Below are 24443 nucleotides of genomic sequence, written 5' to 3' on the forward strand. Positions count from 1 at the left end.
TTGGGGTCTCTCTTCCCTCCATCAAAGACATTTACAAAAAACACTGTATCCACAAAGCAACCAGCATTGTGGACGACCCCACACACCCCTCACACAAACTCTTTACCCTCCTCCCGTCTGGCAAGAGGTACCGAAGCATTCGGGCCCTCACGGCCAGACTGTGTAACAGCTTCTTCCCCAAGCCATCAGACTCCTCAATACTCAGAGACTGGTTTGAGACACACGTGTCCTGAGTTGCACTTTAATTACTGTCACTTTATAACTGTCTGCTACCTCAATAACTGCTATGTGCTTAGAACATTATCTCATAGTATGTTATGTTTACATTTTAGAAACTGTCATCTTTTTGCACTACTGAGTACTGGTCGGCGCTGCACTGTCTATTGTCCTGTTCATTGTCAGTAATTTGTTGTACTGTCCTGTACTTTTTGCACATGTTTGCACGTGCACTTTATATAGGTATATATAGGTAGTTTATATAGGTATTTTATTTCGTTGTGTAGTCTCATGTGGTCCTATGTTGGTCCATTGTTGTTTTTATGTAGCACCATGCTCCTGGAGGAACGTTGTCTCGTTTTGCTGTGTACTGTACTAACTGTATATGGTTGAAACGACAATAAAAACCACTTGACTTGACTTGACTTATAAATGCTGATTTATTGTACATGGGGCAGAGGCCCCCTTATTGGGGCTGCCATTTTAGAATCACATGGCCAGCTGAATACTACTCGCTTAATCTCAGTAACCATCTTGTCATTGGACAATTTCACTCTTCGATTAAATTAATCATGGCTGACTGTGAATAGTGAATTTGTACAATGTCATCTGTAACTGAAAACTATTGATTTTGAATGATGTTGCTTCCACACCACTAAATGTCACTGGTAGGCCGATGCAAAGATCGGCAAACAGCCGGGCTGTGAATGGATAGGAGATAGCAGAGGGAAGTGATGGATCAGGAAGTGAGCTAAGAGGAATGGAAGTAAGTGGTGGGAATGATGCAGGTTGGAATCATTTACAGAAGATTAACGGTAGACGAAAGCATAAAAAAACAAAGGCAGCAAAATGCACGTTTTTATTCAGAAGAAACTGATGAGCAAAACATAATAGCAGCAGGAGAACGAAATGATGAGTACAAAGTGATTATTAAACTGGTTCAAGAGGTGCCTCATTTGTTGAGTGGAACAAAATCTCAGCTCACAGTCATGGGGTGATGGTACATTATGCTATTAATTATCCTACAGTGCAATGTGCACTGTCATTGCCAATGGGCAGGAATTAAAAAAAAAAATTGTCTCAAACTTACAGAATAAACCTAACACAACATGCATACAGGAAACATGGCTAAGACCTCAGTGGGATTTTATAATACAGGGTTATACAGCAATTAGGAATGACAGGATGACCGGGAAAGGTAGTGGTGTGGCAACATTTGTGCGAAATGTAGGAAAAGACCACGAATCAATAGTAATCAGAAAAGGATAAAATAACAATAAGTGATTATTATAATCCATGTAATAGAATGTGCCTTGATGCATTTAATACTGTGGGTGTGCAAATACAGAGTAAAGTGATATGGTGTGGAGACTTTAATGCGCATAGTGTACTGTGAGGGAATAAGAGAACGGATGCAAATGGATTAATCATAGAGGAATTTAGAGGACAAGATATTAGGATGTATGAATGATGGGAGAGGTACTAGGTATAAAAGTATTCAAATACAAAATGTGCAATCGATTTAATATTGTATCAAATGGACTTGTATCAAACAAGCTTACTAGGAGTGCATTGCTGTCTGCTCTACTGATTTTCTCTCAGAAAATCTTGTCTCTGAACTTTGTTATATATATATATATATATATATATACACACACACACACACACACACACACACACACACACACACACACACACACACATATATACACACAGTGCATCCGGAAAAAAAAAAAAACCACACGCAAGTATTCACACCCTTTGCTTAATACTTTGTTGAAGCAGCTTTGGCACCAATTACAGCCTCAAATCTTTTTGTGTATGATGCTACAAGCTTGGCACACCTATTTTTGGGCAGTTTCTCCCTTTCTTCTTTGCAGGACCTCTCAAGCTCCATCAGGTTGGATGGGGAGTGTCGGTGCACAGCCATTTTCAGATCTCTCCAGACATGTTCAATGGGGTTCAAGTCTGGGCCACTCTAGGACATTCACATTCATATCCACTCCTTTTTTATCTTGGCTATGTGCTTAGGGTCGTTGTCCTGTTGGAAGATGATGATGCCACCACCATGCTTCACTGTAGGGATGGTATTCGCCAGGTGATGAGCAGTGCCTGGTTTCCTCCAGACATAACGCTTGCCATTCAGGCCAAAAAGTTCAATCTTTTGTTTCATTAGACCAGAGAATTTTGTTTCTCATGGCCTGAGAGTCTTTCAGGTGCCTTTTGTCAAACTCCAGGCAGGCTGTCGTGGGCCTTTTACTGAGGAGTGGCCTCCGTCTGGCCACTTTACCATACAGGCCTGATTGGTGGAGTGCTGCAGAGATGGTTGTTCTTCTGGAAGGTTCTCCTCTCTCCACAGAGAAACGCTGGAGCTCTGTCAGAGTGACCATCGGGTTCTTGGTCACCTCCCTGACTAAGGCCCTTCTCTCCCGATCACTCAGTTTGGCCGGGTGGCCAGCTCTAGGAAGAGTCCTGGTGGTTCCAAACTTCTTCCATTTATGGAAGATGGAGGCCACTGTGCTCATTGGGACCTTCAATGCTGCAGAAATTTGTCTGTACCCTTCCCCAGATCTGTGCCTCGATACAATCCGGTCTCAGAGGTCTAATACAGACAATTCCTTGGACTTCATGGCTTGTTTGTGCTCTGACATGCACCATTAACTGTGGGACCTTATATAGACAGGTGTGTGCCTTTCCAAATCATGTCCAATCAACTGAATTTACCACAGGTGGACTCCAATCAAGTTGTAGAAACATCTCATAGATGATAAGTGGAAACAGGATGCACCTGATCTCAATTTTGAGAGTCATGGCAAAGGCTGTCAATACTTATCCACATGTGATTTTTTATTTTGAATAAATGTGCAAATATTTCAAACAAACTTCTTTCACGTTGTCATTATGGGGTACTGTTTGTAGAATTTTGAGGAAAATAATGAATTTAATCAATTTTGGAATAAGGCTGTAACATTCAAAATGTGAAAAACGTGAATCTCTGTGAATACTTTCCAGATGCACTGTATAAATAGATCAGTGATTCTAGGTATTTTTTGTCTGCTTATTAAACATTAAATCTGCATGTAGCCTACTGGTACATTTTACACTAAAGTGTCACCTGAAGACGAAATTACCACTTTTTTTTACTTTCATCTAGTGGAAACACGGCGGTACTGTGCGCGTGCACGCGAAGTGGGGTAGGCTTCAGGTGGACATTCGGCACAACTTTAGAGTGACAGAAAAAACACCTTGCTAGCATTTTCAAGTAGTAAGGGGGTGCTGTAGACTCACAACTCTTGATGCAAAATACTTTCTGTGCTTCCACACGTAATCCACTTTGATCGACTCTTCTTAGTAGCTTCAGTACAAAACAGGAAGTTAGATGACAAAATTCGGAAGAGCGGAACGCAGAAAAGGAACGGAGCTGAATAAGACGATTATAGCTTAGACTTTTTTTTTTTTTTACTACTCGTCTTTCCAGTATATACCCTCCACCTTAATCCCACTGACCTCAGTTCAGTTTTATTAATGGCTTTACCTGCTTTGATTTACATCTTCAGGCCACAATTAGAATTGATTTAATGATGATCGTCATTATCAAAATATTAAAACAGCAGCAGCAAAATAAGCATGACACAAATAAATAAATAGATGTCTGTCCGTGTGTTGTCAGTGTCCTCTTTGCACCACGGCGTTATCACTGTGAGAAAAGGGGCGTATGGTGTGAGATCAGTGTCAACTGCGTGACTCGCACGCTCAATGCATGAGAGTTGGCAGCCCTTTAATCAAACCCGTCAACACTCCCGTTTTTCACACCCGATTTTGGTACCCAAATGTTGACAGGTATGCCTATAATAGGCATTTGCTGTAAAACTATTTCATGCAGTGTTAACTGCTTTAATCATTAAGTAAACCATGATTAACTTGGTAACACTTTACAAAAAGGTTCCATTTGTTAACACTAGTAAACAACATTAGTTTAAATGAACTAACAATGAACAATACTTTTACAGCATTTATTTATCTTGGTTAGTGTTCTTTTTTTTTTTTTTTTTTGTTAACATTAGTTAATGCCCTACGAAATAACATTGAGCAATTTTATTTTATTAACTAACATTTACAAAGATTAATAAATGCTGTAAAAATATGTGTTGTTCGTTGTTAGTTCATGACACCTAATGCATTAACTAATTTAATGAATGGAACATTATTGTGATAACACTTTCATAAGTGTTACTATAAACTTTATCATTCAGTAAACCAGAGGAGTGATTATGTGGAGAGGTAAAGTTAGATTTATATTATTTAGAACCTGCCAAAATGCAATATATCAATAAACAGGAACTGACTCATCTTTCAAAAGGATCATCAGGTCATTCATTCATGTCCCATCTTGTTATCATTTTTGACATCTCCCAAATAGGTGGAGTCTGGTGTGGGAGGTGTAAGATGGCATTCCACCTTCTTCTCAACCCATGGGCAAGAGAGAGGGCACTTGCAAGCAAAATAAATAGAAGCAGCCAAATCAAGTTCTCAACAAAAGTATTAACATTTCAATAAAATATGAGACTAAAGACACAAACCATCTACTGGTCATAGGTGCGTCACAGTAGAACTGAATGGAGAACATCCGTTGCTTTCTTATCACACAAACAAAAACACTTTATGAACAGAATGTCCTGAGACGCAGGCTGCCACAGAGACTGTAAATTACTCTCACACCTCAGAAGATTATTTGCTTGCTAAAATGCCCACAAAAAAACAAAGCTGCCAGTACTTGGGCTCCTTAGAGAAGTGCACTGCCAGATTTGTCAGATGACTGTCTCAAAAAGTAAGAGCCCTTTAAGATTAAAGGTGTGGGGAACTTGCCCAAACATATTACAAATGTTGGAGAAACATTGTGGGAAATCACAGTAAATGATACATTTGAAATGAAAACATTGTAAACCCCAGCAATAAGGTCGATCCAGTCTTGTCTGATAAATCAGCTTGCTGATTCTATTTCAAATCTGATTCAGCACCAAGGACCAACATAGTCTCAAAACCACAATGTCGAGGCTTTTGTGTATTGCTTTTTGCTTAGCTATCTGTTAGGTGTGTCTTTTTGCATTGCTGGTATTTCGTTTCAGGAACTTCTTGTTTTCGATCTCACTGAGTGAAAGGGAAACCGAACAGCGTGATGGGTTCTCTCGTCTCTGCAGAATGCTGTCTTTAATAGCTTCTTTTATAACCTAAAAAGCAAAATAGGTTATAAAAGCAGACAAAAAAAATAGGGGAAAAAAGTTAACCCCTTTTTCTTATTGAATCATTTTAAAGTTGATTGACCACTGACCTCAATGTTGTTAAGCGTGTTGAACTCCATGAGATCATGAAGCCTCTTGAAGGCCTGATTGGGGTATTGAAAGTTGAAAGTGGAGTAGGGAGAAGCTGAATCATCAAATATGTCAAAGTCACCAAACTCTATCTCACTGTCTGACTGTCTGGGAACTCCTTCAACACAACAAAAAAATGAATCACTCTTACATTCAAACTGAAATTATGCTGTTGGAATTGTAAATTTTTTTAAAAAAAGCTTTGAACTTTTGTTTGATTGGACCCTTTTGTTTCCCACTGATTTACATTTTTTCACCTCATCCTCCAAATAAAGACATGACAACAGAACTCAGGCAATAATCTCACTGGAAAATAAAGCATACTGTTTCAGAGTTATGGCGAGTTTACACTACACGTTTTTAAGCCTGATTTTCACTCGCTGACAGTTTTGTGGAGATCGCCGACAAAAGCCTGAAAGTGATTTGAGAAAAGCGTGACACATCGCCGATGTCAGTGAGATATCTAGCATGTTAAATATCTGGACCTGTCTGTGATTCCACATCACGCAATATGAAATACGTTTTGAATTAATACAACTGCAGCGTTGACCTAAAGCCAATGAGAGAGCAAGAAACGTGGCACAGGAAGTTTCAATGGGAGGAGTCCTGATGTACCTGCAACAGAACATCCACAGTCTCATTGGACCGAAGAAATTGAGGAAAAATTAGAGGTACATTGGCAGGTGCACCAGTGCCTATTTGATGTTTCATCTGAACTGTAGCACAACCGGGTGGAGAAAGAGAAGAGTTGAAGAGAAATTGCCAATTCTCAGGTAAGCAAATAAGGTAGATTTTCAGTAGGATGTACTTTTTCATATTGTAACCATATGATGCCTTTAGGTGATTGAAAACATACACATCATATTCTGAAATGCATAACATATGATCATGCATTTCTTTCGTATCTCGTATCACTTCTCGTGTGTACTCTGTTGTGAAACATAATTTGGAGTCCAGGCAGAGTCGTCGGGGATTCGTCAATAGTGAAATATTTTGTAATGTGTTCACCCCTGTTGCGGATTCATCGTGTTGTTTGAAAACGCTACGACTTCCATGTCAAGTCAGATAGTTGTGTAATATGAACGGTACCACGATCAAACGTCTTTGAAAGTCATGTAGTGTGTAGGAGGCATTAGTGTAACAGTCTTAACCAGATGCAATGCGACTCCAGATTCCAGCAACAAGCGATCTGGCTGTCCACACTGAATGCAAAACTGCTCAGTTCAATCACAGCCGATCAGAATATATTTCATGTTTAATGTCCTGTTATGAGAAGCTGGATTTTTGACCAATGAGAGTTCACAGTGTTACCCGGTGCAACACTGCAGAAAAAGAAACCAAGTGAATGATAGAATGTCCTGTTTTTTGTCGCTTGTCATGTTTGCAGCTGGTTAGGACAAAAACTCTGACATGATAAAGTGGCACCCAATAAGAGTAAAGGCATGTCTTCCAGGTTAACCTTTATTGTGTTTCGCTTTATCACATCACGTCTGGTTAGGATACAGTGTTAATGCCATGCATTATCTTACCTGGGGCTTTAAAGTCCCGAAAGTTGATATTGGCCAAGACAAAATGAATGACAGTGGGGCAGTTTTTGTCTCCCTTGTTAGGTTTGAACACATAACACTCTTTCAGACCTTCTCGGTCAAATACTTTGGAATCAATCTTAGGAAATGGCAGCTTATTCATGCGAGCCCATTTTTCAGCCAGAAGTATCTCCTAATGCAGATAGACAAGAACACAATCAAACGCAGAAAACAGCTTATGATCAAATCCCTTCTATGATCAAATCCCTTCTTCTATGCTCGTTGGAGCTGATTTTAAGAAGTTAAAGAAACTATGGAACAGTTTCAACAGAAACTATTAAACCATTTCAATAGTTATTTTCTGTACAGTTCCTTTTACATGACAACACACACTGCATTCTGTGACCTAAGTGTAAATCACTGAATTACTTAAGCCGAAATCCATATTTGGACGCGTTCATGTAAATCTTAAGATCTTAAAGGTGAAAATGAAAAATTCTCATCATTTACCCACCATCATGCCCTCCCAGATGTGGATGACTTTCTCTCTTCTGCTAAACACAATCAAAGATTTTTAGAAGTATTTCTCAGCTCTTTTGGTCCAGACAATGAAAGTGAATGGGTGCCAAAATTTTGAAGCATGATTTAAATTTTTGGGTGAACTATCCCTTTAAATTAATTTACCATGCATAACACTTTGATTACTAACACTGGATGAATCATATAAAACATAATTTTGTTTATGCAATATAGAAATTCTTATATTTTTCTTTAGATTCTAGGGTGAAACATGACTCTGGCATTTCATGACAGTTTTGATGAGATTCACCCTATATTTCTTCAATCTTCAGGTCAGACACTCACTTTGAATGGTGGGCTGGAGTCACCGGGCCTGGCAGAGAAGTCAAATGAGATGATGAGGTCCACTCCTCTCTGAGGACGCAGGATCAAAGGGTAGGGCAGGTTAAAGGTCAGGCCACTGTCCACAATATGGATTTTTTTACTCTTCACATCAAGGGGCTCATAGATTCGATCAAACTCATCAGGATCTACAGGAAAGACCAAAGCCTGTTTATATCAGTGCTACTGCTGTGGTTTGTAAGAAATACCAATGACCTAAAATGGCCTACAAATGCAAAAAATAAAAAATAAATATAACAATGTTTTAATTGCTGTAGTTTTCGTTAGGATTTTGGTGTTACTGCAGTTTTTACACTCCATGTTCTCTGAATCTGAGCATAGTTGAGCCACAACTGTCTGTAACTGGACAGATTAGTCTAATAAACCCGACTTAAGTAAAATCAATTTTGACAAAAGGTGTAGTTACTGCACTTTGCCTTTGCATAGCATCATACAGGAAAGCCAGCGACAGTACATGCCATCACAAAGATTTACCTGGTTGTTTGCTGCCTACAAATTATTATGATTCTATTGTGCATTAATGTAATTTTCTTTGTATTAACTAAGATTTCTTGTGAAGTGCTCATCTTTTTCTCACACCTAAATATGAACAGGAAGTGCTGAGACACACTATGCTACTATTATTAAAAATGATATGGTGAGACCATATAGACCTTCCTTCACTCATCTAAGAGCTTAATAGAATTAAGCACATTTCAGGCTATTGTTCCACCTACAGTCTGTCACACTCTTTTAACTACATGCTTCACGAGACCAGGGCAAGGTGAGTTGTCAGACATAAAGAAAAGTACTCTGGTGGTTTAAGACCATGGTGGCCTTCAAGGAATTGTTTACCCAAAAAATAAATGAATATCTATTTACTCACTCTCATGTAATTTCAATGCTCTTGTCATACAATATTTGAAAGTGACCAGGAGTTGTCAAGCTCCAAAAAGGACAAAAAATACCATAAAAGTAGTCCATATTACTTGTGTGCATTATTCCAAATCATCTTCATAAAATAGCTTAGTGTGAGTAACAGACTGAAATTTAAGTTGTTATTCACTGCTAATCTTCACCTTCACGGAAGCTCGCATCAAGTTCATGTTCATGTCGCGGTTCTTCAATGGCATATAGACGCCAATATGCCATTGATTCTCAAATGCAACTTTTGAATTAAGAATGAAAGCGTGGGCCAGACACGAGCAGTTTTGGTAGAAGGCAAGATTATCAGTGTATAATTACTTAAAATTTGGTCTGTTTCTCACACAAACCCATCATTGGCCTCAAAAAACTTAGCTGAATAAACTACCTTTGGAACTCAACATGCTATTAGATAATTTTAATTGTTGTTGTATGTCAAGAACTGAATGAAGAAAATTCATATCTAGATAAACTTCTCCAAAATACTGTTTTTAAAAATAAATAATAATAATAATAATAATAATAACAGCATACAGGTTTGGAATGCACGAGTGTGAGTAAATGATGACAGAATTTTCATTTTTGGGTGAACTTTCCCTTTAAAGATCTGTCCTGGTAACCAAAAGATTGTATGTTTAAATCCCTTTAAAAGGGTGATGCTTTAGCCCTTCAGTAAGGTAGCAAACCTTAGGTGTCCCTTTAGTAAGTGTACTGTAAGTTGCTTTGAATAAATTGTCACCTAAATTACAAACTAGTACCTGTAACAGCATCAACCTCCTCATCCACTGAGGTCTGGTTCATGAGGCCGCTGAAGGGTGAGAAGGGCAGGGTAGAGTTCAGGTTAAGCCCCAGCATGAAGTTGTGCACCTTGCCGGCACGGCCCTCACGTGTGGTGAACAGGGTGGAGTCACCCATTATTGAGGTCAACATGCGCTGAACCCAGCTAGCCTGGGCGTGACGCTGCCGTTCATCTTCCACCTCTGCAGACTCTGTGCCTCCTGGAAGAAAAAGAGACAGTAAACTTCTTCCTTCTATCCCTCACCACTTTAGGTAGATTTTTGATGCGCTCTTGACCATGGTTTGCTCACTGGAGGTTGTGCAGCCACAGTTCTGTGTAAAAGCTGTTTTGTAGTATGTACTGTAAAGGGCTATAGAAATTAAATTAAACATAAAATGTAGTTAAAGCTGAAGTGTGTAATTTCTGCGGCACTAGCGCCATTGAATGGAATTGCAAAAACATCTGCTGTTGATTTAACAAACAGAACAAGGCTGCTTCTAGCAATAAGTGGTATAAGCTGCTGCTTAGGTCCACCAAGCAACCAGAGGGCCCCAAAAAGCAAGGTTGTTTTATATTTTATTTTATTTATTTAGATGGATTAGACGTGCTGCTCAAAACAAACAGAGGAATTATAACAGTGCCAGAGAGACATAGTATTTACAGTTTATGATTGCATTAAACTACAACCGCTTACATACAGTTGATTCTGCATATTAAGCTGGGATAGAATAAAGTGGCTGCATCACCGCCTGGTATGGCAACAGCACCGTCCTCAACCGCAAAGCCCTGCAAAGGGTGGTGCAAACTGCCAGACATATCATCGGAGGTGAGCTTCCCTCCCTTTAGGAAATCTATAGCAGGCGGTGTGTGAAAAAAGCTCGGAGGATCATCAGAGACTCCAGCCACCCGAGCCATGGGCTGCTCTCAATGCTACCATCAGGCAGGCGGTATCACAGCATCAGGACCCACACCAGCCGACTACATAACGGCCTCTTTCCCCAAGCAATCATAATTCCAGGATACATATATCAGCGCCGCACTTTAATAACCTCAGACTGGACCCACATTTTATACTTCACTTAATAACACACTGGCTACTGACTATCAAATGACAGCTGAATGTCAACACAACACTTCATATTTATGGTGGTGTAACAAGATGTGTAAACAGTGATATGTGTAAATCAGATGTTTATTGTAATTATGTTGGCTTGAGAAAGCCAACATACTGTTATGCTATTTAAACTTATTATTATAATTCTTATTCTTCTGAGACTAAAATTTCATTTGTCTCCTTTAAATTTGGTAGCTTGCCTTTTCATCTCACCTGTTTGTGGGTCTTTTATGTAATCATCTGCATTAATTGTAATAATATTAGAAAACTGAGAGGATATGCTTCAGTGTTGTGATTGGCTATCTCTTTATTGGTTGCATAAATGTGTAATGCATCAGAGGGACACTCTTGAGGGGATGATCTTATGACAGCTTCTAACACGCACCCGTCTTCATCATTTGGATTGAACATTTTCACCTATTTATCAATAAAGTAGCTTAGAAACTAGATTTCCTTCTGCTTTGAAGTAACTACAACCAGTTTTTTTGATGGTGCAGGTTAGTCTTGCAATATACAATTTATACAAAATACACAATATATTTATTTGATCATAATATGCATACCTATATACTATTTATTAAAAACAGGCTTACATAAAATAACAGGCTTTTGTGTTGATAAAGAATAAAAAAAAACATTTTCAGTCCAATGTTATATAACAAAGAGAGATAAGATACTATTCTTCTATTAAATGGCTTACTCTAAGTAATACTGGATTTAGAGGGTGACAAAGCAGCAGACCCAAAAGGGCAACTATATCAGGGGACTACATATAAGGCACTTGAAGAGCATGTGAAAAGCAAGTGACTTCAAAATACATTGAAATGTCTCAAAAACAGTAAAAAAAAAAAAATCAGATGGCTTCCAAGCTCACCAAGATTTCACAATATTACTGTTTTTACTGTATTTTGGATCAAATCAATGCAGGCTTGGTGTCATGAACGCCGGTGAAGGTGCCTCCTCAATTGGCCACCGGAGATCTAACTCACCCGAGTATTGACTCCAAGACTACATTTCCCATAAACCCGCATACCTGGCCCGATTACACCACAGCTGTTTCCCTGGCTACATTTCTGTTCTACTGTGTATTGACCTTGCCTTGTTTTTATCGACTACGTTTGTTTGCTGCCTGCCCGTCTTGTACCCACGCCTATCTCTTGTTATTTGCTGTCTGCCCTGATCTTCTGCCTGTCTGACTACGATACTGCCTACCTGTGATATCCCTGTTTGCTTGTCTCTTGAACCACCAACCTGCGTCTGCTCTCTTTAATAAAACCACATATGGATCCCTACCAGCCTGAGTCTGCGTTACACTTGGTGAGCAGAGGAGACTTTTGAACAGTAGTGTACATCCAACATAATAATTCTAGCATTATTTACCAATGTAGTATTTACTACCCAAAAAACAACCAAATTATTGATGTGACACTTTGTGATAATAATGTTTGTTCCAAAAGACTTGTTTAAATGCATGAAACAAGTTTATTAGATATTAAAAATATAAATTGTGACAAGACAGGCTGTCAGTCTGTGTTTTAGTGGGTATTTTTCAATGATTTCAGTGCAGTTATATTGTTACATTAATAGGTGACTGTAATGAGTGAGTCAAGTCAGCAGACTATTAAACTATTTCAGTCAAAAAGGCTGCTTTATTCAGTAAAAAACACTACTAAGTTATCAATATGTCAATCATTGCTATTTCAAGAGTGAATCCCGGATCCTCTTAGCAGCATGAAAAACAAGATTTATACAAATTCTGAATGGATTATATATAGCATAGAATGCGCACAATGAGTGCTCCCTTTATAATCACTAAAAAGCTGTCACTCATCTTCATCGCAATCTCTAGCACCCCTGTAGAACCAGGCCTATTATTAATGAACAATGACCAAGCTTACATGTTTCCAATTTATGCAAGGAATACAAAAGCCCTGACATGGGAGTGGATAGATATAGTAGAGAGATATAGAGAAAGAGAGAAAATGACCCCTCAAAAAAAGTCAGTAAGAAGCTTTCTCTTCCCGACTGCGAGTGGAGGTTTATTATTCTCCATTTTTAGCTAAAGTTAGCCTCAGAGAAGCAGCGCCAAGCAAAGCAGTCATGTCAAGGATGTCATGCACTTAGCTGTTTTAGATGTGGGGCGAGACGCCCGGATCTCCCCCTCCCCCTCAATTCGAGCACTGACTAAAACCCACAGCTTCACTATTAATAGAGAGACTTTGCATAAACAGGTAGGACTAATTCAGACACGCAACGGCTCTCTCATTAATGCATTCAAATAAATGTAATCTTACTGTGCTAAGCAGTGCACAAGGCCACTCGAGTTCCAGTCCTGGTTCAAGGTTCGGGCTCTCAAGCCAACATCAAAGTTTGTACACAAACTTTAGTTGTCATATATCGATGTTGCTTGGAACCGCACCCAAGACTTTCACCCACTGTTGCACTGTGTATATGGTTGAGTGACAATAAAGGGATTTGCATTGAAATATTTTAACATAGAAAAATGTACACACGCCTGCTTTAAGTGTGTGTGTGGTTGTGTGTGATAGAGAGAGAATGAAAGAGAAAATATTAGAGTATCTCTCACCTCTTGGAGTTTCCTCCTCATTATCTGTTGAGTCATCTCCCACAATGTGTTCTGGTTTAATTTGATCTGAAAACAGAAGAGAAGGGCAAATCTCATGAAAACTGTTAATAAATGATTGGGTTTTATAATATAAAAAAAATCATTCTTAATACAAATGCAAAAAATAAAACAATGGTATATTATACATTTTTAAAGTACCACTGTAAATGTACTGGATTAAGTAATCAGATTACATAATCAAGTACTTGTAATGACATTGCATTTTTAAATATTTGTGATCAGATTAGAGTTACTTTTTATGGATTACATGATTATATATTAATCAGGCTATGGCAGTAAATTGTTCATAATTTATTTATCCCAAAATTATCCTTTTTATTACTGTTTATACATATTGTATTTTTTAGATTTGTTATAATCAGCCTAAAACTGGTTTACATTTGTTGGTAATAAAGAATGGAATATATTTTCTTCCTCTTTGTATTTGTGTCAAAATGGTACCAGACTATCCTACTCGAAGGCATGTGACATCATGTAAACAAGAGCGAAGTCAAAAGTAATCTGAAAGTGGTCCGATTAGATTACCTAAAACATGTAATTCAAGAGATTATGTTAACAATTAAAATTGTTGTTATGTAATTTGTAATCAGTACCAGATTACTGAACAATTCAGAATAATTCTACCCAGAACTGGTTGTACTGAATAAGAATCTGATATTTCTTTTGCATTACAATAATGATCATTTAGAGATTACATTTTCATAATTGTCATTAAAATAATGTAGACACGATGCAAAATAATAATAAAGAAAATTATCCTTTTTCTCTTGGACTATGATTTTTATTTTTTATTAAGCAAATTGTAGTTTCTTCTTTTAGAGTTAAATATGACCAGGAAGTTTCTTCATTAGATTCAACCCAAAATCCAAAAAGAACACTGAAAGTCCAAACATGAATGACATTAACAAACACCAACACACTGATTAAACACATCTATCATGATAAATGTATGTTGCTCTACATCCACTGAGTCACGTTATGTTTAGAAGTTGTGTTGACAGGGTTTTCGACTGATAGCTTGTTGATCAGTGTGGTAGTGTGTTAACCTTATAATTTCCACACCCTACAAACTGTGTATACATGCAGCAGTATGTGTAAACTGCACATTTCTGTAATGGGAGAACCGGAAGTAGCACGTTTTTAGCAGGTCACACAAACAAAGCAATATGACAAGATATTGTAAAAAATGTCTTGAAATACAGCATACACTGTCCCTTTCATGGTGGGCTTGACTTCAAGATCTGATAGCAAAAAGAGACATAACACTGAAGAGACACAATCTTTCTCACCCAACTCTTCCTCCATTGTGCTACTGTTGGCTGTATCCTTCACACCCAGAACCCGGTTAAAGAGTATGGAGAAAGCACTTCCCCATACACCTGCAACACACACAGAGAACACATCAAACATTATGCAAACACTATGCAACACACACTAAAATGCACAATACCTGGAACTGATTCTGATATTCTACTGAGAATCTTGAAAACAATCAGAGGCTTTTAGGACAGTTCTTCTCATATAGAACTCACTTATACCCTCTTCAACTGATGGTTGCAAGATGCTTGCACACAAGCATAACAATTGGGGAGTACGAATAACCCTGATCAAAGATAATACAATAAATGGGTAAAGTTGACAGTGATTGTTACACCGATTATGGTTAATTAGTTGACAATGTATACGGTCATGTAAAGGTCTTAAACGCTGTTCATTCGTTCGGGGTATGGTCATAAACAGTTTAAGCAAAAAACAATAGATTTTTACCCATTATCCTGATTTTGCTTTGCATATACACACCTTTCCCAGCATTCTTATCTGCTTATCTAATGCAAGCAAGTGTTGTGGGCATGCCTGTTTACATTTTGACGTCAACAGCAGAGACTAATCTGAAAATTTCATAATTTAGGAAATGCAGGCTTTTTGGTAGGTTTAAGCAAATTGATATCCATGTACAGTCAATGCACTCAGTTACCAGTTCATATGGTAGTCAGTATCCATTGATCCAGGGTCTGAATGAGTAAATGGTTCTGTTAAAATTCAGAGCAGTCCCAGTCTTACCCATGAGGAAATGTAAGGGGTTTTCCTCATATTGCTTCACAACACAGCCCATGAAAAACTTGCTCCCAAAGAGCCCTGGAGACATGAAGGTGCCGTACTTGGCCATGCCAATTTCATGCGGACTGAACTCTACCCAATCTGATAGAGAGATGTACAGGAATAAAACATTCACTCAGTATGATCAACACGGAGTCAAATTGCATGCACAAGAGAAAATTACATTACACTACCACAACATTTAATATAGTTGTAATAACAAAATGTAAAAAGTTATACTCCTCATCTATGCGACTCAAGTACACACATCTATGGCAAATGCAGCGAGTAATGTAACTGACTCACTTCCACTTAACAATCAAATCTGCTTGGTTACATGACTCATCTCTAAATATAACTTGTGGGCAGAGCCAGTGGGTCAGGGAAGAAGTCAATCATTAGTTCGGGCACCATAATGAATATTTGCATGTTTTTCACTGCATTAAGCAAATATAAACAAATAGATAATGCCCGCATTTCTATGTAGGATTAAAAAGAGGTGACTGTCAAACAAATGTTCGCTGTATTGTTTGTCTTAACAAATATTGACTTTGTGAACAGACGTTGTCCGCTTACCTGCAAACATGAGCTCAGAGACATTAGGTTTGACGTGCAGACAGGTGAAGAGTGGCAGAGGGCACTGACCTTCATTAATCTTCTCCTGCATGGAGCTAAGTTTTGTGTCCATTCTCTGAACAACACAAACACACACAAAGTATAATGATCTTTCTTTTGAGTGATCACAGCATTTGACAAAAATTTAGTATTTACATTTACATAGCATTTTCTTAAAGGAATAGTTCCCCCAAAAATGAAAATTCTGCATGAATTACTCCAAATATAGGAATATGACTCCAAACCTGACTTTCTTCCGTAGAACACAGAAATTTTTTTTTTATTTTTTTCCATATAATGTATGTGAAGAGTGACTCAAACCTCATGTCATCTTACAGTGAATCTGGACACAGTAGGTTACATTTTTTATATTTTATTTACCTAAAATTGGTCTGCGATTACAAATATTTGAAACAATGCCTCCAGTGGCCAAAGCGATACGTGTAGTTGGGTGGGCATGTGAGCTCCATTTTCCAAATTAAATGTCCGCAGAGAGATGTCAAAATCGAGTTGTGATGCAAGTTATTTTTTAGCTGGAGAGGATGTAATAAAGTGAAGAAGAGTGCACACTTAACCATCAGTGGATTAAAAATGTAATGTTAGTGAAGAAAAAAAATCTCTGAATCATGCTCGTCACTGATTATGCAAACAGAATGGTAAATGGTCTGCACTTATATAGTACCTTTTTTTTCCTTAGCGGTTACCAAAGCGCTTTATACTGTGATCCTGTCATATATTTCCTGTCTTTGTCTAGACTTTTATGTTGCAATTCTTGTTTAGTTCCCTGTTCCTGTTTCCTGTGTTAGTTTTGTAGTCCTTTGTAGTTTTATTTCATGATTGATTCTCCCTGATTGTTTCTCCAGGTGTTCCTCATTCCCTGATTGTTTCCCCAGGTGTTCCACGTGTTCCGTTGTGTATTTAGCCCTTGTATTAAGTGCACTACATACTAGCATAGTAATATTTCCTCAGTATGATCAATGCTTGTTGAACTATAACACTATTTCACTGCAGGGAAAAGGTTATTTACCCAGTCACAGCCAATGCTTTATCAGTAAAGTCATTCTGTTGCATCTGTCTCATCACACACTGTAAATTCTTTCTGTGTCATTTCATAGTCATATGAGAATTTAGATAAACATTGCTATCAGTGATTAAGCAAAACTGATTCAAAACTAGCTTACTGTAGCTGACAAATTCCTTATTATAGAGGCTGTCGGCTTCCTCTATTGAAAAATATTTTCCTGATTCATAGGGCCGATCCTTCCGAAGAGAGGTCAATTTGCATTGGGATGCATAATAGAGAGACAACATACAAAGAAGCCTTTGATCTGAATATACTACAGTGGATTTAAATAAAGTACAGTGCATTTCAACAATTTTGCATAATGTCGTGTTGCAGTAAGAACTCTCAATAACGCATATATTTCTGCTTGTCTCACCCCTGGAATGAGAGTCTCTCCTATCAACATGCCAAAGATGTCAGTGAAGGTGACTGGCTGTCCGGCTGACTTCTTATTCCACAGTGCCTTGACATAGCGGTTGATGTTTTGGGGCAGGAGCAGTTTAAGTGGGTTATTGCTGACCCTGTTCATCAGCTCCTCATTAATATACCCTGGTCCTTTGGCAGGAAACTCAGGATGTGAGTACAGCATAGACATATACCTGTGGAAACATTGTTATTATAGAAAGCTCCTTTTGTATTACAAAGTCTGAAATAGATTTTTACAGTTTCTGAAGAAAAAGTGAGCGGTGCTTGCCCATGTGAAAATCGATGCCACGATGCTATGTTGTTGTTGATGGTTGCTAGGGAGTTGAATGTGATTAATTACTGGCCGAAAGTCAAAAGAACCCACCCCCAAGTCTCTATGATATTCTGGTCCCTATATATGGATTGGGTGCCTCCTTCAATGTCTATGGCACACATGGGCAACTTACATCAACATGGTTTAATCTGGCCTGCAGCTTTTTTTTTTTCATTGGATATCTCAGTTATCTCGCATTGGGACCTAATGCGCCTCTATAAGCATTTTTAACATTCAGGGTTGCAAACCCCCAATCAGAGATTTATACTTGGGCAAATTTTAAAGATTCTGCTTAATGTTATACTTATTTTGTGTAACCTGGAAACCATGCCTGGTTTTGAACAAACAGCGGTCTCTCGTGCAATATTCTTCTGCTCAAGAAAAAGTGTGATACGGCCAATCCGTGTCCATTCTTGAGGCTGCTTGTGCTGTTTGGTGCTACTAAGTTTGTGAGCAAACCTTCTCGATGATGAACTTTTATAAAATATAAACATAACACGAGGAGGGGTAATCACTGACACGTGAGCAAATGCATGCCAGACAGTAATATCTTTTTTATTTGTGTAATTTAGAGAAGTCCCTCGCACCTGTATGTTACTCTAACTCTTGCAGTAATAATTAATCATAGTCATGCAGCCTGTTTTATTGCATAGTCATGCAGCCAAACCATTGACGAGACCCACATCATGACCCTTTTAGCATGTAAACAGGTAATGTTTTGATAATAAAATAAGTAAACTGGCCCATTATTTGACAAACATTAAAAGATCTTTCATTTCGATTTTTAGTTTTTATTAAAACAGACCCCTGATATAGAGAGTGTTAAATTGAATTATAAAATTCCAATGGAAGTATAGATGGTAAAATAAATCATTTATAATTAGGCTAAGCCTTTATTATTATTATTTTTAATGCATGATAGAAAATGTTCTACCTTTGTAGAGCAATACAATACTTTAGGCAATTGCAGAATAGTCCCATCCTTCACATATACACTTCAGAAAATTGAGTACACAACTATTTCTGGGCTAAAAAGATACAAGATCTAAATCAAAGTGGAACATTGTTTTTCAAAAGGAGTAGCTACAATGTGGCCCCCTATGCACTACTTAAAGCTCGATGTAGCCCCTGTACCAAAATAATTGCCCACCTCTGGTCTCAGGGATCCTCCAGGTGAAAGTCTGATCGATTAGAAATGTAATAAGCTGCGATTTGAGGAATTCCATCAATCACAGAGAAGCCAGTTAAGAGCCTGGGGAAAGTCTTCAACAGCACATTTAGGGACACAGCCACACTTCATGAAACCGGGAAGGATTGCTGCAGTGGACATGTCAGGGCTGCCATGCCACGACTCTTCTGGCCACTGCTGGTTTATGATGTCCCCCTAACCACCGTCAAGGGCTTTGAAAGGAAGATCAGCCACACCCTGCGTAGGTGGTTGGGCCTCCCTCGCAGCCTCAGCAGCATAGCCTTGCATGGGAGAAAGAACATGCTACAACTCCACTTCAGCAGCCTGTTGGAGGAGTTCATGGTTTCCCGGGCAAGAGAGGTGCTGCTGTACAGAGAGTCCACTGACACCAAAGTCTCCTCGGCTGGTATAGAGGTGAGGATGGGTAGGAAGTGGAGGGCCCAGGAGGCAGTCGACCAGGCTGAAGCATAGTGTGCTGGTGGGGACAGTGGCATCAGGACGTGCAGGGCTTGGTTGTATACGACAAGGCCCAGGGAAAGGACAAGCATCGACTAGTCCAAGAAGAAATCCGATCAGGGGTGGAGGAAAGACGCATCAGCAGGATGGTGGGGATGCGACAACAGGGGGCTTGGACTCAATGGGAAGAGATAATGTATTGAAAGATCTCGTGGTCAGAGTTGTGGAAAGCAGAGCCACACCGGATCCAGTTCCTTATCCGATCAGTCTACGATGTCCTCCCCAGCCCAAACAACCTCTTCTCCTGGGGCCTGATAAACACTCCTGCATGCCCTCTGTGCCAAAAAAAGAAGGTCCCTGGAGCACATATTAAGCTGCTGCCCTAAAGCCCTGGGAGAGGGACGTTATCGGTGGCACCACAATCAGGTGCTAAGGGTCATTGCAGAAGCCATCAGCACAGGGATCTCCCTCAGCAGTTACCAGCAGCCAACACAGCGCTCAATTGTATTTGTCAAGGCTGGAGAGAAACCACCACAGAGCAGGAACCCAGCAGGGTGACTTCTGGCAACAGCCCGGGACTGGCAGCTAAAGGTTGACCAGGGAAGGCAGCTCTAATTCCCAGAAACCATCGCCACGACTACACTTAGGCCTGACATGGTCCTTCTTTCAGAATCATCACGGCAGGTGGTCCTACTGGAATTGACTGTGCCCTGGGAAGACCGAATGGAAGAAGCGTTTGAACGGAAGAGGGCAAAGTACGAGGAATTGGATGGTGAATGCCGTAGAAGAGGATGGAAGACCCGCTGCCTCCCCATCGAGGTTGGCTGCCGAGGGTTTACCGGCCAGTCGCTCTACAGGGCCCACAAGCTTCTGGGAATAAGAGGACTGCACAACAAGAAAGCCATCAGGAACATCACGGATGCCACTGAAAAGGCATCTAGATGGCTGTGGATCAAAAGGGGTGATCCGTGGATCACACATGCTACCTAGTCACAAGTCGGGGACTGATCACTCCTGGCTGGGTCGCCTGGGCGAGGGTGTATGATGTTGAAAGACCCGAAACACCCGATGACTCCAGGTTACATCACTGATGTAGTAGATTTACACCTGCAAGGTGTATGTTATATCAGAGGTACCCATTTATACGCACAAACAGTGCAGGACGAGTTACCAATCAAATCCCTTACTTTAAGTATGTCCAGTAAGAGTGTTGTTATGCAGTGCTGTAATAATTATAAAAGGCAAACTTCTTAGCAGCCTGTAGCTACCTCACAAAATAAACCATCTTGTGCCAACTACTTGACATTTTAAAGCAAATACTGACCATGTTGATCCAGAAAGTCCTGCAACGTATGTTGCGCAGTCGAGCACTCCAGACTCATATAGAGCCTTCATCACTCCAGAGAAGCCCACCATTGCACGAAACCCTCCTCCAGAGCCCAGTATGGCGATGGTTGGAACCTGAGCACAAACAGAACTGTAATAAGAAAGGGTCTCACTCACTTGCAAAAAAATCCACTTTTTAGTATTGCACAATTTTGATTTTTGAAAGTGGTTCTTGAGTTCACCTCTCTTGGTGAGGCTGGAAGGAATTGCGGGTTTTCCATTTTGAGAAGTTTCTTGATGCTGAGCATAACTCTGTCTCTGCGTTTCTGCATGAAAAGCTTCTCCTGATCACACAAAGCAATGCTGAAGCGCAAGTCTCTGGATGCACTGCACACCAATATGAAGAGTCTCATTAGAATACTACTGTGATTCTCATTTGTTAAGACTACAAAAAGTCTGCATGAACCACAATTGAATGAGCACAATAGGAACTTTTTATAAAAAAATTGTATACATTAAAAATATTTAATGTATAAAACATGCACAATATATTGCATACAAATTTATTCATACATACCACACTTCTAAGAACATATCGAGAAACACTTTGGTTGTCTAGAAGTAAAATAAAAGTAAACAACAATACACTGAAAATCATTAACCATCACATTAACATTGACGGTATACAGATTAATTAATTGCAAGCTAAGAATGTATACTAAAATGGATTTGGGGTTTTCACCTTGCCAATAGGGATTGTCACTTGCTCTGTCTGCCCCACTTTGAGTTTTGATAGGGAATATGTAGCTGTGCCGAGAGTTTCATCCATGACATAATTAGCATCCATCAGTGTCATCTAAATAAAGAACATTCAAAAGACATTATAACATTGTGCTCATGTATACTCTCAAACTCCAGCAATTCAATACAAAACTTTTAAAAACACTCAATGACCTACATATTTTAACTGTCATGGAATGATAATATAACTACAGTAAAATATCTCATAATAAAATAAATAGCTTGTAAAGACAAGTACTCCATAAGTAATTAGAGTATGAATTTTTCACCTCTAAAATGTTGGGTTGATTGGGGTCCAATATGAACTCAAATGTTTCGTTCCACTTTGGATTAATGTCATTATCTATGTGGCGGGTCCGTTTTCTTGACTCTGGGGTGGTTGGAATGGACAACTCCACATAAGGGTCTGGGGTGTCCACTATGAACAAACACATAAACTGTAAAGCTTGTGCACTAATCACTCTGTTTGTTTATTTATTTATTTATTTAAAGGAATACTTCACATTAAAATGAAAATTCTCTCATCTTTTAATCACCCTCATGCCATCCCAGATTTATATGACTTTCTTTTTTCTGCAGAACACAAACAATGATTTTTAGTAAAATATCTCAGCTCTGTAGGTCCATACAATGCAAGTGAATGGTGACCAAATCTTTGAAGGTCCAAAAGGCACATAAAGGCAGCATAATAGTGATCCATAATAGTAACTCCAGTGGTTAAATCCATGTATTCTGAAGCAATCCAATTGGTTTAGGATGAGTACAGAACAAAATGGAACTCCTTTTTCACTATAAATCTTGGCATAAGCAGTGTCCTTGGCTTTTATGCTGCCTTTATGTGTTTTTTTTGGAGTTTCAAAGTTTTGGTCGCTATTCACTTCCATTGAATGGACCTTTAGAACTTAGATATTCTTCTTAAAACCTTAGTTTTTGTTGTAAAGAAGAAAGAAAGTCACACATCTGGAATGGCATGAGGGTGAGTAAATAATGAGAGCATTTTAATTTTTGGGTAAACTATCCCTTTAAGGATTTCTTTTAATAAGAAAAAGACATCATGAGTTTGTTCTCACATAAATCCCCAAATGCTCCTTTAGTCACATTTTCAGCTCTGGCCACAGTTACTTTCAGTCTATGAGAATACTGATGCTCTACCTGCAGATAACATTGATATAAAATGGCAATGATTTAGAGTGGAAAAGGCAGTAAAATGTAAAAAGGTAGCTCATTAAGCTATCCAAGTAGGAAATGGACAACAGGTGAATCCCAGACAGAAGTGTCCAAGCATGGTTTCCGATGTCATAGATTCAAAATTAGCCATTCAAAATAACATTCTGACCATATATTATGATTAATTCATATTCAATTCACATTATGGTATGATGTTTAAATCAATAAACTACTTAATGTAGCATTTTAGCAACTTTCAGCTTATTTCAGAATCAGGTAAATTACAACAAAACATAAATATATACTGAATGCATATTAAAAACAATAACAAATATATATATATATATATATATATATATAAATCACCAAACAAAATGTCATCAGCGTGTAGTACTCTGATTGTAATAATTTAGGTTTTCTTTTAAGACAACTCACTAACATCATAATGAAACTTGAGGAGGACACTAACTTACTATGATGTACTGATAGGGGTCTATGGAGGACATTCTGACAGCAGTTTATGCCAGGAATGCAGTCTTATTTCAGGACAGTCCTGGAAATATCTGTCAAAATTACACAATAAAAAAGGAATTAAAATACTGTCACAAGAAGTTGAAACGTGATACTGTCTTGTCGAAAGAGATATGCAGATTTCAGCTGCTATGCGTCTTTCTGAGTCGAACATAAATGTTCACTCTCAGTTTAGAAGAAAGTAATGATAGAAATTGCTGGTCTTATTTAAGTCATATCGAGGAGTAGGCCTACTCAAAGTTAAAGGACTTTATAGAGAAACAAACCATGAAAGAACTTACCATGGCTGGTGGTACAGTGGTGTTAGACACTTCCGAAAAAAGTCATTTCAGGAAGGCCAAAAGAATGCGAATTATGAGCCGGTTCATTTGAATGACGAGTAACCGAATCGCACAACGTTTTGTTAATCACTCACCTGTAAGCGTGAACGTTTGAGAGTAAAATTGTGAAGAGAGGCGGGTTATATTTGACTTTCAGCTCAAAGAATTTATGAAAATGGCTTTTGTAAAATCGTTTCATTGAAACGAACTATCCAAACGAATCGAATTGTTCAAATGAATCGAACTCCATATTAGGCGGATACTAACTTTTCTCCCGCCCCCAGCTCTTCATATTTCACAAGTGATGGAAATGAGAGGCGCTAGACGTGGTGTCTGTTTCTCTCTGTCTCATAATATGGTGCTAAATGTCAAATGACATTATATGGACGCGTTCATGTTTTCAGTTTTATTTGATTTGAAATCATAACGCCACAAAAACAGTAAATCCAGAATCCACTCCAATTGAAAGTGAATGGCTAATTATGGGATCAAAATCCCGTCAAATCTTTGCGGTCACAAATCCAAAAATAACAAGCATGAATCATGAAAAAATATATAAACACTTTTAAAATACGCTGCAAAAAAATAAACAAATAAAACAGAAAAAATAAAGCCAAGTCATCAGAATTGCAAACAAAATCATGTTTTCCTTGGTTATATTATTG

The 24443-nt window shown here is 38.6% G+C and overlaps 1 protein-coding gene across 2 annotated transcripts; it reads right to left on the reverse strand.

Moving 5' to 3' along the window:
• Positions 1-1121: 1121 nt before the first annotated feature.
• On the reverse strand, positions 1122-24012 carry LOC127644505 (cytosolic phospholipase A2). Of its 2 annotated transcripts, XM_052127690.1 has the most exons (18): positions 23740-24008; positions 23401-23490; positions 22831-22912; positions 22030-22178; positions 21702-21815; positions 21537-21574; positions 21202-21346; positions 20958-21094; positions 17626-17848; positions 16148-16262; positions 15536-15673; positions 14764-14853; positions 13415-13480; positions 9694-9933; positions 7976-8160; positions 7115-7304; positions 5546-5703; positions 1122-5444 (listed from the first exon to the last, which is right to left on the reverse strand). In XM_052127690.1, exons 2-18 carry the CDS (start codon positions 23431-23433, stop codon positions 5304-5306), a joined length of 2244 nt encoding a protein of 747 aa, XP_051983650.1. In that variant the 5' UTR covers positions 23434-23490; positions 23740-24008; the 3' UTR covers positions 1122-5303. The 2 variants fall into 2 exon arrangements, with proteins under 2 accessions (XP_051983650.1, XP_051983651.1); XM_052127691.1 differs by lacking the exons at positions 1122-5444; positions 5546-5703; positions 7115-7304 and adding an exon at positions 7342-7662 and having other exon boundaries at positions 23740-24012.
• Positions 24013-24443: the final 431 nt, after the last annotated feature.

This window comes from Xyrauchen texanus, chromosome 6 (assembly GCF_025860055.1).
Source record: "Xyrauchen texanus isolate HMW12.3.18 chromosome 6, RBS_HiC_50CHRs, whole genome shotgun sequence".
Lineage (NCBI taxonomy): Eukaryota > Metazoa > Chordata > Actinopteri > Cypriniformes > Catostomidae > Xyrauchen > Xyrauchen texanus.